Here is a 14,353-nt window from a genome sequence, read left to right on the forward strand (position 1 = left end):
GGGACAGGGCAAGAGGCAGGGACTAGCACCGGGATGAGGCTCAGGACACAGGGACAAGCACCAGGACTTATGGCACAGGGATGAGGTCCAAGAGGGAGGGACATGGCCGGGATGGAGCCAGGAGAAGGTCTGGGATCAACTCAGCTGAAAGTGAGACATTTCCTCAGAGTGAACTGTAGCGGGAGTTGTGTGAGTGGTTTAAATGAGCTTTTGACACCCGCAGTCACGGTGACCTGGCAGGAGAGCACCGTGCTGCTGTGTATAGAACCCCAGACGGGTCTGGGTTGGGTTGAAGGGACCTTAAAGCTCCTCCAGCTCCAACCCCTGCCACGGGCAGGGACACCTTCCACTAGAGCAGGTTGCTCCAAGCCCCTGTGTCCAACCTGGCCTTGAACACTGCCAGGGATGGGGCAGCCACAGCTCCTCTGGGCACCCTGTGCCAGCGCCTCAGCACCCTCACAGGGAAGAGCTTCTGCCCAAGAGCTCATCTCAATCTCCCCTCTGGCAGGTTCAAGCCATTCCCCTTGTCCTGTCCCTCCATCCCTTGTCCAAAGCCCCTCTCCAGGTTTCCTGGAGCCCCTTTAGGCACTGGAGCTGCTCTAAGGTGTCCCCTTGAGGAGCCTTCTCTTCTCCAGCTGCCCCAGCCCAGCTCTCTCAGCCTGGCTCCAGAGCAGAGCTGCTCCAGCCCTCTCCTGTGTTTGGGAATATCAAGTGTGTATTAGGTGCTGTGTGAGCAAACAGCTGCTGACTTTTGTGAGTAATTCTTGGGGTGAAAGTCCAGAAGACACACAAAGCAATAACCCTTCCTGACAGCATTTCCAAGCACACACAGACACCACTCTTCCCTTATTTTGTTAGTGATAGGGATCATCAGAAAGCTGACTGGGTCAGTATCCACAAGCAAATATGCCAGCTGCTGATCCCAATCCGCACGTCCCTCCCGTGTCCCCCTACGGAAAGAGAGAGAAAGCATGGCATGGAGCAGCTGCTGAGGAGGCAGGTATGTACAAGAAGAACCAAATCCACTTCAAAGTGCTGCCACTGGAATTACATTAGATCTCTTCTTCCTGTCCTTTGATGTACGCAGGGCTGGGAGGGCACCTCGCTGCTTCATCAGTGCTTATTGCAGAGCTTCAGGGTTGGGTTTTTAAACACAGCCTCTACCAGAAGGGGAGTGGAGGGTCCTCTGCCTGACTCTAGGAGCCTCTTGCCCCTTTCACAGCCCTTCCTCGAAGTCCTGAGCTTCTCCCAGCAGCAGCAGCAGCATTCCCGGATCTCTCATCTTGCCAGGAATGAGTCCATCTCCCCGGTTAGTCCGAGATCCAGCTGCGTTTTGCTTCTTCCAGGCTGTGCTCACCCCTCGCTGATGGGAGGGATTCCCCTTCCAGGGGGGGCAAAGAAATGAATCCCCTCCCTTTGTTTAACTGCCCAGCTTTAAACACCCTTTCCCACTAAGTACAGTCTTTTATCTCCGCTTTTTGGCCTCGTGGGTGGTGCAGATGTGCAGCTCCCTTCCAGCCCCAGTGGTTTTCAACTCTCTTTTTGTTTTTTTGTTTATGGGATGGCAGGATCTGCTTTTCCACAAGTGTTGATAAAATAAAATAACCCGCCCAGATGCATCTGCTACTGAAAATCTTGCCCAGAAAAATAAATCATCCTTCTAACACTGCATGACTCCTAATGGCAGGATAACAGGACAGCAGAACAGCTGAAAGGGAGCTGGTAACGATCCCAGGGTGCCGCTGGAAGGAACATCATTCCAGTTCGGTTTTGAAAATCCCTTCTGTTTGAAAACCCCAGGCAGGGTTGTGGACCAAGGTCCAAAGAAGATGTGTTACAGTGTCCCAGAAGCACCAGGAAACCTGCGAAAGCTCCTTTGTTCCAGTTCATGTTTAAGTTCTAAGCTGATCTTTTATGAAGTCTGCAAAGAAGGAAAAAAAGTTTAAATGGGTCTTACTGGGGCAGGATTTTTGTGTCCTCAGCAGCTTCGAGCTTTTCCAAGAAACTTCACCTGATACTGAGCCCTGGTGCTGTTGCATCACTGAATGCAGAGCAACTAAAATCACGCTACGTACGTTGCAAAAGACCACGTGAGGCCAGATCAAGGAAGTGCTCCTTGATTAGCTGGAAGCTAATCCTTGGTTTTCCCGAGGTGCCAGGGGCAGAGGCAGTGGAGAAGGGAGAGCAGCTCCTTGGCTGGCACAAGCCTGTGTGAGCAGAGAGCGACTGCCACAGCTTGAGCCGAGCCCTGGCGTGTCTTGGGGGGAAAGTCATCCGCCAAGTGGAGGTTTTTACAGGCTCTTCAACAGCTCTGTTACATTTGTTCTCTGACCTTTGTCTCCAGACTATTGAAATATAATAGGTGCTGGGAACAGAGTGTGCTGGGACACTGTCTTCCTTCCTTCCTAAGGAGTGAAAAAGCGGAAACGTCTTGCTGGTTACCTGCTCACCTTCACAGCAAGGCTGGGCCACTGCTAGCCCACAACTGGCTCCTGCCTTTACACACAGCAAGGCACAGGGCAAGCAGCGTTGTGCGTGGGCTGCCTCAGGAGTGCTGTGGAGAGGGTGAGATGATTTAATGCCCTGTCTTCTTGTGGCTTCTTCACATTCCTATTCACAGAGCCGACAAAAATGCTTCAGAAAAGGCCTTTGGAGCTCAGGGGAAAGCTGTGTGTTCTCCTGATGATCAGAGAAAAAAACCTTCTGCTCAAAGCCTGCCCGAAGGTTTATAATTTTTGAACATTACTGCTGTAGCTCACAAACTCCTGCGGGGTGTTTGTTTAGCAAACAGGCAGCTTGAGCCTCAGTCAGGACCCAGGAAGGCTTGTGCACATCAACATGCCCTGTGGCTTAAGGGAAGGTGCATGAAGCCAAGAGCCAGGTTCTGAGTTTCATACCTCATCTGTACTCCAAAGCTTTGTTGATAGAAATCTGCTTTTGTCAACGTAGCCGGGGGGGTGCCTGCAGACAGCACCTCCAAACTGACACGGCTCCAAGTTTCTGTTTGTAGAATAGCCTCACCTGCGGGAAAGGCTGCGTGCTCAGCCAGCTCTGCAGCCTCCAGCACCGCTGCTCACCATGGCTGCAGGGCTCCCACCCCGCACTGGAAGCCCTCCTCTTGAAATCATCGCTTCTTCAAGCGTGGCAGCATTTTTGGTGCCTGTGAGTGAGTAAATGAACGTGGTGTTGAACCACAAGTGTGTTCCCAGCCTCCTGCTCCCACCTGCAGCTGAGCTGGGGTCCTCGGCCTCCTCAAACCCCAACTGGGGGCATCTTCAGAGAAGCCTCTCTAATTGCAGCACACATGAAAAGAGCTCAAAGCCTGCAGGTCCCGGGCGTGGGGCTACAGGCAAGATGAAAACGGTGCAGGGCTAGAGCTAACGATCCCCCCAAGGCTTGTAACTGCACAGCCTTAAGTATTCAGTGCCGCAGGGCTCCTGTTGTCTCCTGACCTTTCTTCTCCTCCTGGGAGCTGTGCAAGACTCTAACCCTCACCTTGTCCTCACTGCAGATGTGTTAAGATAACTTTGCATCACGAGAAGCAGCGATGATCCCATTGACAAGGAGTTAAAAAGAATGATGCTGATCTCCAGCACCTCCCAGATGACAATCTGCTGGTACCCACGCACCAAAGCCAGTGCTGGTTGCATCAGACGAAGAGTGGCATGGACAGAAAAGGCAGCCTGATAAATAACTGCTTCTACTGTTCTGTGCCCCAAGCATGTACTGACTTTCTCCTGAGTGCCACATGCTCCCCAGCATGGCTTGGGTTTGGTGTGTGGCTGTTTCACTGTCTATATGCTGGTAGCTCAGGGGGTAAGGAGGGGGTGCTGGGTGTCCTAGCTTTTGGCTCTCCGTGCTGTACCTGGGTGCTGTCACCCTGGGGTGCATTCTTCAAAGCTTTTGTTATCCAGAAAGGATGCCCCTTTATCCAGCTGGGATCTCCAGAAAACGCTCCCAGGCTGTCCTTGAGGTTCCCTGTCCCTGAGCTGTTCCTTCACCCATGGCTTGATTCTCTCTGCCCCTCTTTAAGCACTTAGAGCTCAGCAAAATGCCAAAACCTGGCCTCCAGAAGCATTGGGATTTGTTATTTCTGCCCTCTGCTCAGCCCCAGCCGGGAAACAGAAGGCCATAAAGAGTTAAGATGGTATTTTTCTTGCTGCACAGGCCTGCCCCTGCCTCCTAGCAAGAGCAGGGCAAGTGCCTCCCTGACTTACCATGGCAGCACTGTGAGGCACAGCACCAACAAGATTCTTTCCAGGCAGCATTTCCACTGCACCACTTGTGTGAAGAGCCAACACAGAAGTGCTGGGAGTTGGCAAGGGGTATGCTGAAAGCAAAGAGAAATAATAACCATAAAATAATCATCCTGGCTCTTTCCAGTAGGGGCACAGCACCTACAGTTGCTGTAGAGCTCCTGGCAATGAGCAGGCATTCAGATGGAGATACGTTTGTGGAGCTGGGGACTAGGTCAGATGCTACAAAGGGTGCAGAGACCAAATGTGGGCTGCCAGGAGCAGCGAGGGGCAGGGAGCAGCTGTGTATGTACAGGAAACGTTCTGGATTCTGGCAGCATACAGAAAAGCAGAAGCTTTGAGCACCGAACCGAGCTGGGGCAGTGGGTGCCCCGAGGCGCAGTGCAGTGCATTGGGGTGTTTGGATCTTGACCAGCTTTCCAGACTCCGTGCCCAAAACACCAGGCCCAGAAAGGGTGGGAGGAAGCTGCAGCACCATGTGAGGAACCTTCTTGCCTGCAGACCGTGTCTCCTGCTGCTGGAGCTGTGCCCGTGCTGGCACCAGCTTGGCAACCCGTATTCTCTGAGTCACCGTTATTACCGTCAGCAAACCCCCGCCGCAGCCCCTTTGTCTAATCTTTTCTGTGTCTTGTGATGATCATTTTCTGTGCTTCACCGCCTTTATTGCTGCAGCCTTGTTAGCCCTTTTTTGGTAGGTGTAAAGGATTCTTTGTCTCCTAAGACACCACATGAGCTAAGAGGATGTCCAAAGCTGTTCCTGCTAGAAGCAGGAGTGGAAGCCAGGCTCTAATATGACAGCTTTAATTTCCATCCGTTGATTACAGACACGAACAACGTTACAATCACTTTTACAGTTTGCAGACTTGACTCCTTTTCTCACTGTGTCCCATTGCTGTGTTCCCTGCAGAAATACATCATTGAGGTGGCGTACAGCACAGCCCAGGAGTTTGTTTGGGATGGGAAGCACGAGAAAGCGCGGCCGGCAGCTCTGCATGCGCTGCGCTTCGGCATCGAGGTGTACGGCTCCGATTCCCTGCAACTGGTGCCTGCTTATCTCCTCTTGGCTGAGGCCTCCACTGGTTAAGTATTGTCTAAATAGCAACACTGGCAAGGGCAAGACCTCCCTTAGGTCAGGTTTCTGGTTTCCTTTTAGCATTTATCAGGGAAGGACCAGCTCTGCCTTTCAACATTGTGCCATGTTCTCTACCCTGCCCTGCCTCAAGGGCATTTCAGAGAGATTGGAGGAGTCACACACACCTCTTTCCAGTGTGGGTCTGGGGAAAAGAACCGCTCATCAGTGATGAGAGAGCAGTGAAAGCAGATGAAATGTTTGCTCTCTTTGCCCATTCCCACAAGAGAAGCAGTATGAAAACCTGTCCTTTCCCTCTTTGGCTTCCTGTGACTCTCAAAAGCATTAAATTCCCCCGGGTGGTTGGTAGTGCTCTTATCTCAGGGAACCAGCAAACGTTTTGTGAGGCCATTGCATGAGAGGAACACCTCGGTTCATTCACAAAAGCACACTCTGCCTGCAGCAGAGCTTTTTGTCATGGCCTCTGTGCTTCAGACAAAATGTCCCATTAGGACTCTGCATGTGGGGAACTGCTCCCCTCAGCTGCACAAAAGGACTGAGAAATCACCATAAATCATCACCACTGCAGGGGCACACACAATGAGTGCTCTGCCAGCAGAATGGAGCTGTCTGGAGGATTGTCGTAAATGGTGTGGCGAGGGAAGGGGAAAAAGTGCCATGAGTAATTCTAGTGTGATATTACATGAGTCAGCAGTGGCTGCCCAGAGCTAACCTGTCTGGAACACGTGCTTGGAGATACTGAATGCCATACACGGCTTCTGGCTCCGCGGGGAGCTCAGGACACTCAGCCTGGCCGTAAATCAGATTTTGGACACCTGCTTGGTTAAGGAGCATTCAGGAGAGACATGGGGAATCCACAGCTTGGTCTTGTTACTGAACTACTGCACAGGCACAGATGGCAGCATTCTCTACGTTTCTAAACTAAAACATGCTTTTCATCCTGCTTTATTTCTACATGTTGTTTTAGGTGCTGGACATCTCCCAGAGGCGTCAAAGTATCTATCCCAAGCCGAGTGGATTGTCCTCAGAACCCCAGACTGCAGTGCTGCTGTTCAGTACAAATTGCATCGTAGTCTGGGGCTGTTCTGTGCTGCTCAAGGAAACTTTGAACAGGCTTTATACCACCTGGCAAACGATGTAAGCCAACTGAAATGCAGAAATGCTTCAGTTACTCTTCCTAATCTAACACTTCAGGTCAATACAAAAACCTCAGCAGGCAGATTTCATCCTAGGATCACAGAGTGGTTTGGGTCAAAGGGACCTTAAAGCTGATCCAGTTTCCCACACTGCAGCCAGAGCCAGGGCAGTGGGAGGCAGTGGGAAGGCAGTGGAAGGCAGTGGTGCATTCCAGCTATTCTGAGCTGGCGTGTGACTCTCAGCAGATCTCAGACACGCAGCCAAAGTTCAGGCAGGTCTCAGGCTGCTCTGACGTAGACCAGCCACTTGCTAATAGCAAAAAGCTATTACCTGACGCCCCTTTGGGCACCAGATTTAGGATACCTAAAAAATCCAATGGCACAGAGGAGAATCTCCCCCAAGGTTCACCGACTAAGCAAGGACAGAGCTGTATATATTATACTAGAGAAGATCTAATCCTCCTCAACTGAATGTCATCATTACACCCACACAAAGCTACTATCAAATTCAACAGTAGTGAGTATACATCACTCCACACTGGATAAATTTAGTCCACATGGGACAAAAATAGAATGTCATGGAGTTCATCTGCCTTTGGAGGATCAAATGACAGGCAAAGCATCCCCAAGAACAGGGGGATGGCACTTCAAATCTGACAGACTGCTCCTGTGGCTAAAGGGATTGAATCGGGGAAAATGCTGTTGAACCAGACATTTAAACAGTTAAATAAGGAGCTGGTTAAATAACAGCTGACAGGGAACTGCTGTCTAACAGCAGAGAACTGAGGGAAATGACTGCTAAAATTGGGAGTAGCTTATCTGTTAGATAAAAGGCAACTTGGGGTTGGAATGTCTGTTCATGTCAGCACCGTAACAAAACTGGTAGATAAATCGATAAGCAGATGCAGTAAAGATAAGGTCTAAGTGTCACTTCAAGGGAATAAAGATAACTGGTGAAACACAACTTGGGCTAAAGGTGAGTGCCTTAAGGCTCAACAATTCCGGTGTCTGTACAATGTACCCTCTTGGTACCTAAAATCAGGATTGAACAGATACCAATTGTTCAGCCTGGAGAAGAGAAGGGTCCTGAAGGGGAGACCTTAGAGCAGCTCCAGTGCCTAAAGGGGCTCCAGGAAGCCTGGAGAGGGGTTTTTGACAAGGGCCTGGAGGGACAGGCCAAGGGGAATGGCTTTAACCTGCCAGAGAGGAGGCTGAGATGAGCTCTTCCAACACAAACCACTCTGGGATTCTATGATTCTGTGAAACCTGCCCCGTGCTTCACTGGGATCACACGCTATAGTGAGGTTCCTCTGCCCCACGGGATTTGAGAGCATTGTATTGTTTTGCATAAAACCCAAAACGCAGCTTTTTAGTCGCACATTGTAGAGTCACAGTCAGGTGTAACTCACATTGTAGTTACACAGAAAAAAAAAAATGATTGTTTGCAATACTATTAATCCATAATGAAAAATGTCCCAGGTTTGAGATGAACATTAAACTTCGGGTTTGTTTTGTTAAATATTGACTGCAGGTTTACCTTGCTAGTTCTGCATTTGGACTAAAGTCTCTTGAGGCCTCTGGAGGTTATTTCCACATGGCTAACATTTTCTTCCGCCAGAACAAAATGGACATAGCAAACTCGCTCTATGCTGAGGTTGGTAACACCAAAGCTCATTCTTTAGCTGTTTCTCTTTTGTTCCTGTGCTTTTCCCAAGGTTTTTCCTCTCTTTGATTTCCTTTAATATGATGGCAATTGTATCAAGTACCAGTGTGGCCTTTTAGGATCAATCTCAGAAACCCTTTTCATGCTTAAATATTCCCCTGAGTTAAGCCCAGGAGACACTAATCCTGTACTCGGTTAAAGGTTGTTGTTCAATTTGAGTTCAATTTGGGCAGCCAAACCTTGTTCCAAACCAGCTTTGCTACCACATACCCCGCACCAGAGGTTAAAGAGATAACCACAAGTAGAGAGGGTCGCCAAGGAGTTGCCATAACCAGGGAAGAGTGGGATACAAATAAGCCACATAAAATTTACACTGATAATAAAAGTCACACTGATAAAAGATTGTTGGACCAGGGGGATCAAGCAAGGGAAGAATAATCTAATCACTCTAGTAACTGGGGAAAAAAAAAAGAGCTTTCCTTTGCCTAGCCTGGTTTTCTGTGGAAACAGGGCTTTGGCAGCTGTGCCGTCAGCCTCATCCCCCCCACAACCTTCAAACCAATCTGCTTTTGATTAACAATTTAGTCAGGTTACTTTAAGTTTGATGAAACTTCACAGTCAGCTGGAGAATTGAGCTCTGAGCCCAGGCTGCCACTGGGACGGGAGCACTGAGATCCCGGTGCGAGCGCCCGCCTCGGCGGCAGCAGCAGCAGGAGCAGCGGCAGCAGCACACCGGGTATTGTGTCTGGGCTGAGCACTGCAGGACACGGTGTTTATAGAACAAGCAGTTGCTAAATGCTGGGCATTCATCAAGTGAAATAATTCCCTTGTTTCCGGGTAGGTGGCCGCCGCCTGGGATGCCTTTCTCCTGAAGTCACTCCAAGCCCAGCAGCAGGTTCTCAAGTCGCGACCGGAAATGTCTCTGTTGACCGAGGACAGGGAAGTCAGCGAGGAGCCCATGAGTAAGCACCTCAAAACACAGAGCTGGTTGGAGATGGGATTTGAGAGAATCCGTACATCCTCCAGGTTGTGGTTTGTGTGGTGTTTCCGCAGACCCAGTTGCAATGCAGTCACGGGTCTGATGTTGGTGCTCGGGAGTCTGATGGATGGAGCAAATGAGGCCACTTGAGAAATGAGGGTGTTCAGGTGGAAACACTGCTTTGCCCTTTTTGTTTTCACAGTGCCCTTGGCAGCAACTTAAACAATACAGGATTTTGCCTTTCGGGCATTGGATTCCACTTCAACATTCTCATTTCTCTGCCGCTCCTTTGTCTCTATTTAATTTTGTGCAAGTGACATTTCATCTCGCTTAGGCAGGTTTGCAACTCTGTCTTCTGAAGCAACTGAACCCGATGCAATAGTGTGTACTGATAATTTGATGTGTTAATCTGGAGAATACTGGTGGGAGAGAAGCTGGGGAAACTCTCACTAGGACAGAAAGATGCATGAGACGAGTGAAGGTCCTGGATGGGGGTTGGGGCAATTCCAAGCACAAACACAGGCTGGGGGAGACCAGATGGAGCAGTCTGAGGAGAAGGACTTGGGAGTGTTGGTCAATGAGAAGCTCCCCATGACCTGGCTTCAGTGTGTGCTGGGCTGCACCCCCAGAGCGTGAGCAGCAGCTCAGGGAGGGGATCCTGCCCCTCTGCTGTGCTCTGGGGAGACCCCCCCCTGCAGCCCTGATCCAGCTCTGGGGAACAGCACAAGAGGGACATGGAACTGCTGGAGCGAGGCCAGAGGAGGCCCCGGAGCTGCTGCGAGGGCTGGAGCAGCTCTGCTCTGGAGCCAGGCTGAGAGAGCTGGGCTGGGGCAGCTGGAGAAGAGAAGGCTCCTGAAGGGGACGCCTTAGAGCAGCTCCAGGGCCTAAAGGGGCTCCAGGAAACCTGGAGAGGGGCTTTGGACAAGGGCCTGGAGGGACAGGCCAAGGGGAATGGCTTTAACCTGCCAGAGGGGAGATTGAGATGAGTTCTGAGGCAGAAGCTCTTCCCTGTGAGGGTGCTGAGGCGCTGGCACAGGGTGCCCAGAGAAGCTGTGGCTGCTCCATCCCTGGCAGTGTTCAAGGCCAGGTTGGACACAGGGGCTTGGAGCAACCTCCTCTAGTGGAAGGTGTCCCTGCCCGTGGCAGGGGTTGGAGCTGGATGGTTCTTTCCAGCTCAAACCAGGCTGGGATTCCTACGCTCATGTGGATGGTACAACCCTGTGTTCCCCTGGAGTAGGCTCAGGTCCTTGTGTTCTTTCTACCATCCATGCCAATAAGAATATGGTCAGAGAAGAGAGGTTTCTGTAATCCCCATTGTGGGCACTCTCTCCATCAGCAGTCGCTGCAGCTGGAGCCACCCCAGGACAGGGCTTCCCAATACCATCTTCGGTTCTGACAGGAGTATGAAAGTTGCTCTTTTCATGCAGCTGTTATGACTCCACATCCTTACTAAAGGCTAATCAACACAATTACTGACTGGATGAAAAGATATCTCCTAATGGGTGTGCAATTTGCATGGAGCTGGGATACCACGTCGATGCTTGTAGTAGAAATGCTTTGATGTCTAGAAGAGATAATTGGACAGTTTTGAATATATTATCTTGCACACAGACATACATCCAACAGGACTGTTTCATTCCCAATGCAGCTGAAGCCCAGCAAGTAGAAGGAATCCGAGTGCTGACTGCCATATTAGACATCAGAGAACAGGCACCAACACAACAACCTGGGGAAACTGCCAGAGTCCTGCACGCTCTTGCCATGCTTCACTACCTGCTCATGGATCTACCAAAGGTAGGTTTTAACAGGTGAAAGGGTCCAGGGGAGCTGCTTAACTCTGTTCCCGAGCTCATGGTGTCTCATGGAGCCAGTTGCTCTGTTCCCCTGGCACCATTCCCAAGTCCACGATGGCCTCGCAGTGCTGGGTGACCAAGGACAGAACTGCCTCGGTGACCCTGCATGAAGCTGCTCATGGTCTGCCCTCTGTCAAGGCTAATAAATCCCACTGGATCCATGTTGGTCTCTTATCAGGTCACAGTGGATCCATAGCACCATAGAAGGGTTTGTGTTGAAGGGACCTTTAAAGCTCGTCCAGTCCCAACCTCTGCCACGGGCAGGGACACCTTCCACTAGAGCAGGTTGCTCCAAGCCCCTGTGTCCAACCTGGCCTTGAACACTGCCAGGGATGGGGCAGCCACAGCTTCTCTGGGCACCCTGTGCCAGCGCCTCAGCACCCTCACAGGGAAGAGCTTCTGCCTCAGAGCTCATCCCAATCTCCCCTCTGGCAGGTTAAAGCCATTCCCCTTGGCCTGTCCCTACATCCCTTGTCCAAAGCCCCTCTCCAGGTTTCCTGGAGCCCCTTTAGGCACTGGAGCTGCTCTAAGGTGTCCCCTTGAGGAGCCTTCTCTTCTCCAGCTGCCCCAGCCCAGCTCTCTCAGCCTGGCTCCAGAGCAGAGCTGCTCCAGCCCTCACAGCAGCTCCGGGGCCTCCTCTGGCCTCGCTCCAGCAGCTCCACGTCCCTCTTGTGCTGTTCCCCAGAGCTGGATCAGGGCTGCAGGGGGGGTCTCCCCAGAGCACAGCAGAGGAGAAGAATCCTGTAGTTCTCCACATTTTCTGGGTTCTTCCTTTCCCTGGGATGTCCTGGCAGAGCACTGCTGGTCACAAGCTGCATTTAGCCATCAGGGCACATGTTCTGCAGGGAGCAAGACATGGGCTTTGCATGTGTCCTCCTTGAGCCAGACCCTCTGCAGTGGCCGTGTCACTCAGCTGGACCTTGTGATTCAGTTTTGCTTTTGCACCCCTGGATTTTTATGGCTAAAAATTCCAGATGTGATGCCTTAACTTCAGAGTGTCTGTTCTCTGCCTTCTCAGTAAGCAGTTTTGAGGAAGTGTTGAGCAGAATCCAGGTGGAAATGAGGCCTCTTTGCTCAGGCTATCACTCCAAATCCCGGGCTGCTGCTACCTGTGTCCTGGAGGGTCAAATCCAGGTTACTGATGGTCTCCTCATTGTATCAGAGGAAGCCGCAGTGATGTGAGTCAGTGGTTGGAAGCCACAAAGAAGCAAATTCAAATTAGGAGAAAAGGGAAAGCTTTATAATTGTGAGAATGTCTAATCCCTGGAAGAGCTACCAAGGGAAATGAGGGATTTAGTGCAGACTGAGTCAATACAGCTGTGTTCTTCCTGAGACAGCTTTGGGAATGCTCAGTGAGCTGCTGCATGGGATGGGAGGTGATGATCCCCAGCACGGGGGCTGGGGTTAGTAATCTCTTCTGTCTGCACCACTGGGTCCCAGCCGTGATCGCTGTTGGCAGCTTTACTCTCCTGCAAAGCAGCTTGTACAGGTCACCCTCAGAAAGGGGCGCTGGAGCCTGGAGCTGCTCTGGAGCCGCTGTTCCAGTGCTGCAGGTTTGAGAAAAGCCAATTTCCTGCCAATTCCTTTGTCTTTCCTGTTTATCCCAGGCTCGGGAGCTGGGGCTGAAAGCCTTTGAGCTGGTGAAACAACTGCCCCAGCAGGAGCGTCTAGAACCCCTCGGGCACTTGTTGAAGCTGATGAACGTGGAGCCTTCCTCCACAAAATGAAGAACTTCCTACCAGAGCAGCTCTTTGGCCATTGTCACTGAACACAAAAGGTGTTCCCAGCCGTGTCCTCGCTGCTGCTGCCACCTCTCCAGACATGTCAGTTCTGTCTCAAGGTGTTTGGAAATCAGTCATTTTGGGGTGAGCTCACTTTCATGTAGCCTGTTATGGAGTAACTGGGTGAGGGCGAGGAACAAAAGCACAACCAGCACCTGATGCATAATTCATTACCTGATGATTTATGAATAAACCAACGGCCTCTTCCACCTGCACATCCTCTGGCTGAGGGGGTCTGTGACTGGGTTCGTCATTTTCCTCTTGGATTTGGTGGGGGAGCTCGATGGAGGGACACGGGGAAGGTCTTTGCTGCAGACCCCCTGCTCCTCCAGACCCATTTGATTCCATCTCCTCAGCTCCAAACCTGCTGCTCTCTTTTTGCAGAGCTTTGGAGGAGTCTCGGAGCCGAGAGACTCGTTTGTGCCATGTGTGGAAGGACCCGGAGCACAGCGTGAGGGACTGTGAGCTCCCATGGGGCACAAGCAGAGCAGGTAGCTCCAATCGGAGCTTCCCACCCAAAGGAGACGTGGCTGAGGATGCGAGCACCCTGCTAACTGTGATGCCAGCCTCCGGTGGAGAAACTGTCCCCTTGTGTCACTGTCACCGTGTGCTCCTGCCCACAGCTCCCACTGAGCACACCCCACCCTGCAGCTCCCATGGGATTCTACCTTGGGAAGCGGCAAGAGCCAGGCAGGGGGATGTGTGACCCTCGGCAATAGGGACAGGGATACTGGGGAAGGCAAGAGGAGACCCTGGTGAGTGGGACAGGACATGGCTGGTGCAGGACAGGCTCATGGAGCTGGGAGAGGCTGAGGGAAACTCTTGCTGCTGCTGAGGGCTGGACAGGGCTCGGCTTTAAGCCTGTGATTAAGTCTCATTTACTTCAGGAGGATTTATGAGGGCATTTAATTGCCTTGCGGGAGCGGGATGGAGGCCAGTGCCTGGCTTTGTGAGCGCTTCGTCAAGCTGGGACCTGAGCAATTACAAGGGGTTGATGCTGCTGGTGAAGGGAAAACCTCCACTGCAGCGTGCGCTGGGGTACACAGTGTGCTGGATGGGGCTCACGAGGGGCCCCACAGCAGACAGGCCAGGGGACACCCTCCGAATATCCCATGGGAGACACTGGTGGGTGCATCCACCCTCACCAGGCCTCCCCACGGCTGTAACCACCACGCCGGGGGGCACTGTGCTGCTGGCACAGGGCCTCAGGTCATGGGGGATTTGGGTCACAGCGCGCGGGGATTTGGAGCTGTGCCGGTAATCCCGGTGCTCTGAGCCTGCGCCATGGGCCAGCGGCTCCCAACCGCTGCTCCGGGCAGCTTCACACTGCAAATACAGCCTGGAAATCAACTGTGCATCGGAATGAGCATCCCCAGGAGCGGGAATGGGCAGGGAGCTGCTGGTGCGGGCGCTGGGAAGAGCCTGGCGCAAAACAAGAGTGGTTTTGGGGAGGTTTGAAAGATTTTAGTTATTTCCTGCACTGCACCAGCCGCTTCCTGCGCCTGCTCCGGGTGTGAGGAGTGGAAAAGAGCCTGAAGTGACCAAGAGCAGCATTTCTTTGCCTGGAACGTTCAGACTTGCAGCTCCTGGTGCCT

General features: G+C 51.9%; 1 protein-coding gene across 1 annotated transcript; it reads left to right on the plus strand.

Annotated features, from left to right (window-relative positions):
- Positions 1-858: 858 nt before the first annotated feature.
- ZMYND12 (zinc finger, MYND-type containing 12) lies at positions 859-12,704 on the plus strand (the record flags this gene model as incomplete). The annotated part of the gene is made up of 7 exons (XM_010021672.1): positions 859-1,000; positions 5,164-5,335; positions 6,314-6,483; positions 8,014-8,136; positions 8,987-9,107; positions 10,773-10,918; positions 12,585-12,704. Coding segments are annotated over 7 exons (994 nt in total), but the record flags the coding sequence as incomplete, so codon positions are not given.
- Positions 12,705-14,353: the final 1,649 nt, after the last annotated feature.

This window comes from Nestor notabilis, unplaced genomic scaffold, assembly GCF_000696875.1.
Source record: "Nestor notabilis isolate BGI_N333 unplaced genomic scaffold, ASM69687v1 scaffold21630, whole genome shotgun sequence".
In the NCBI taxonomy this organism is placed as follows: Eukaryota; Metazoa; Chordata; class Aves; order Psittaciformes; family Psittacidae; genus Nestor; species Nestor notabilis.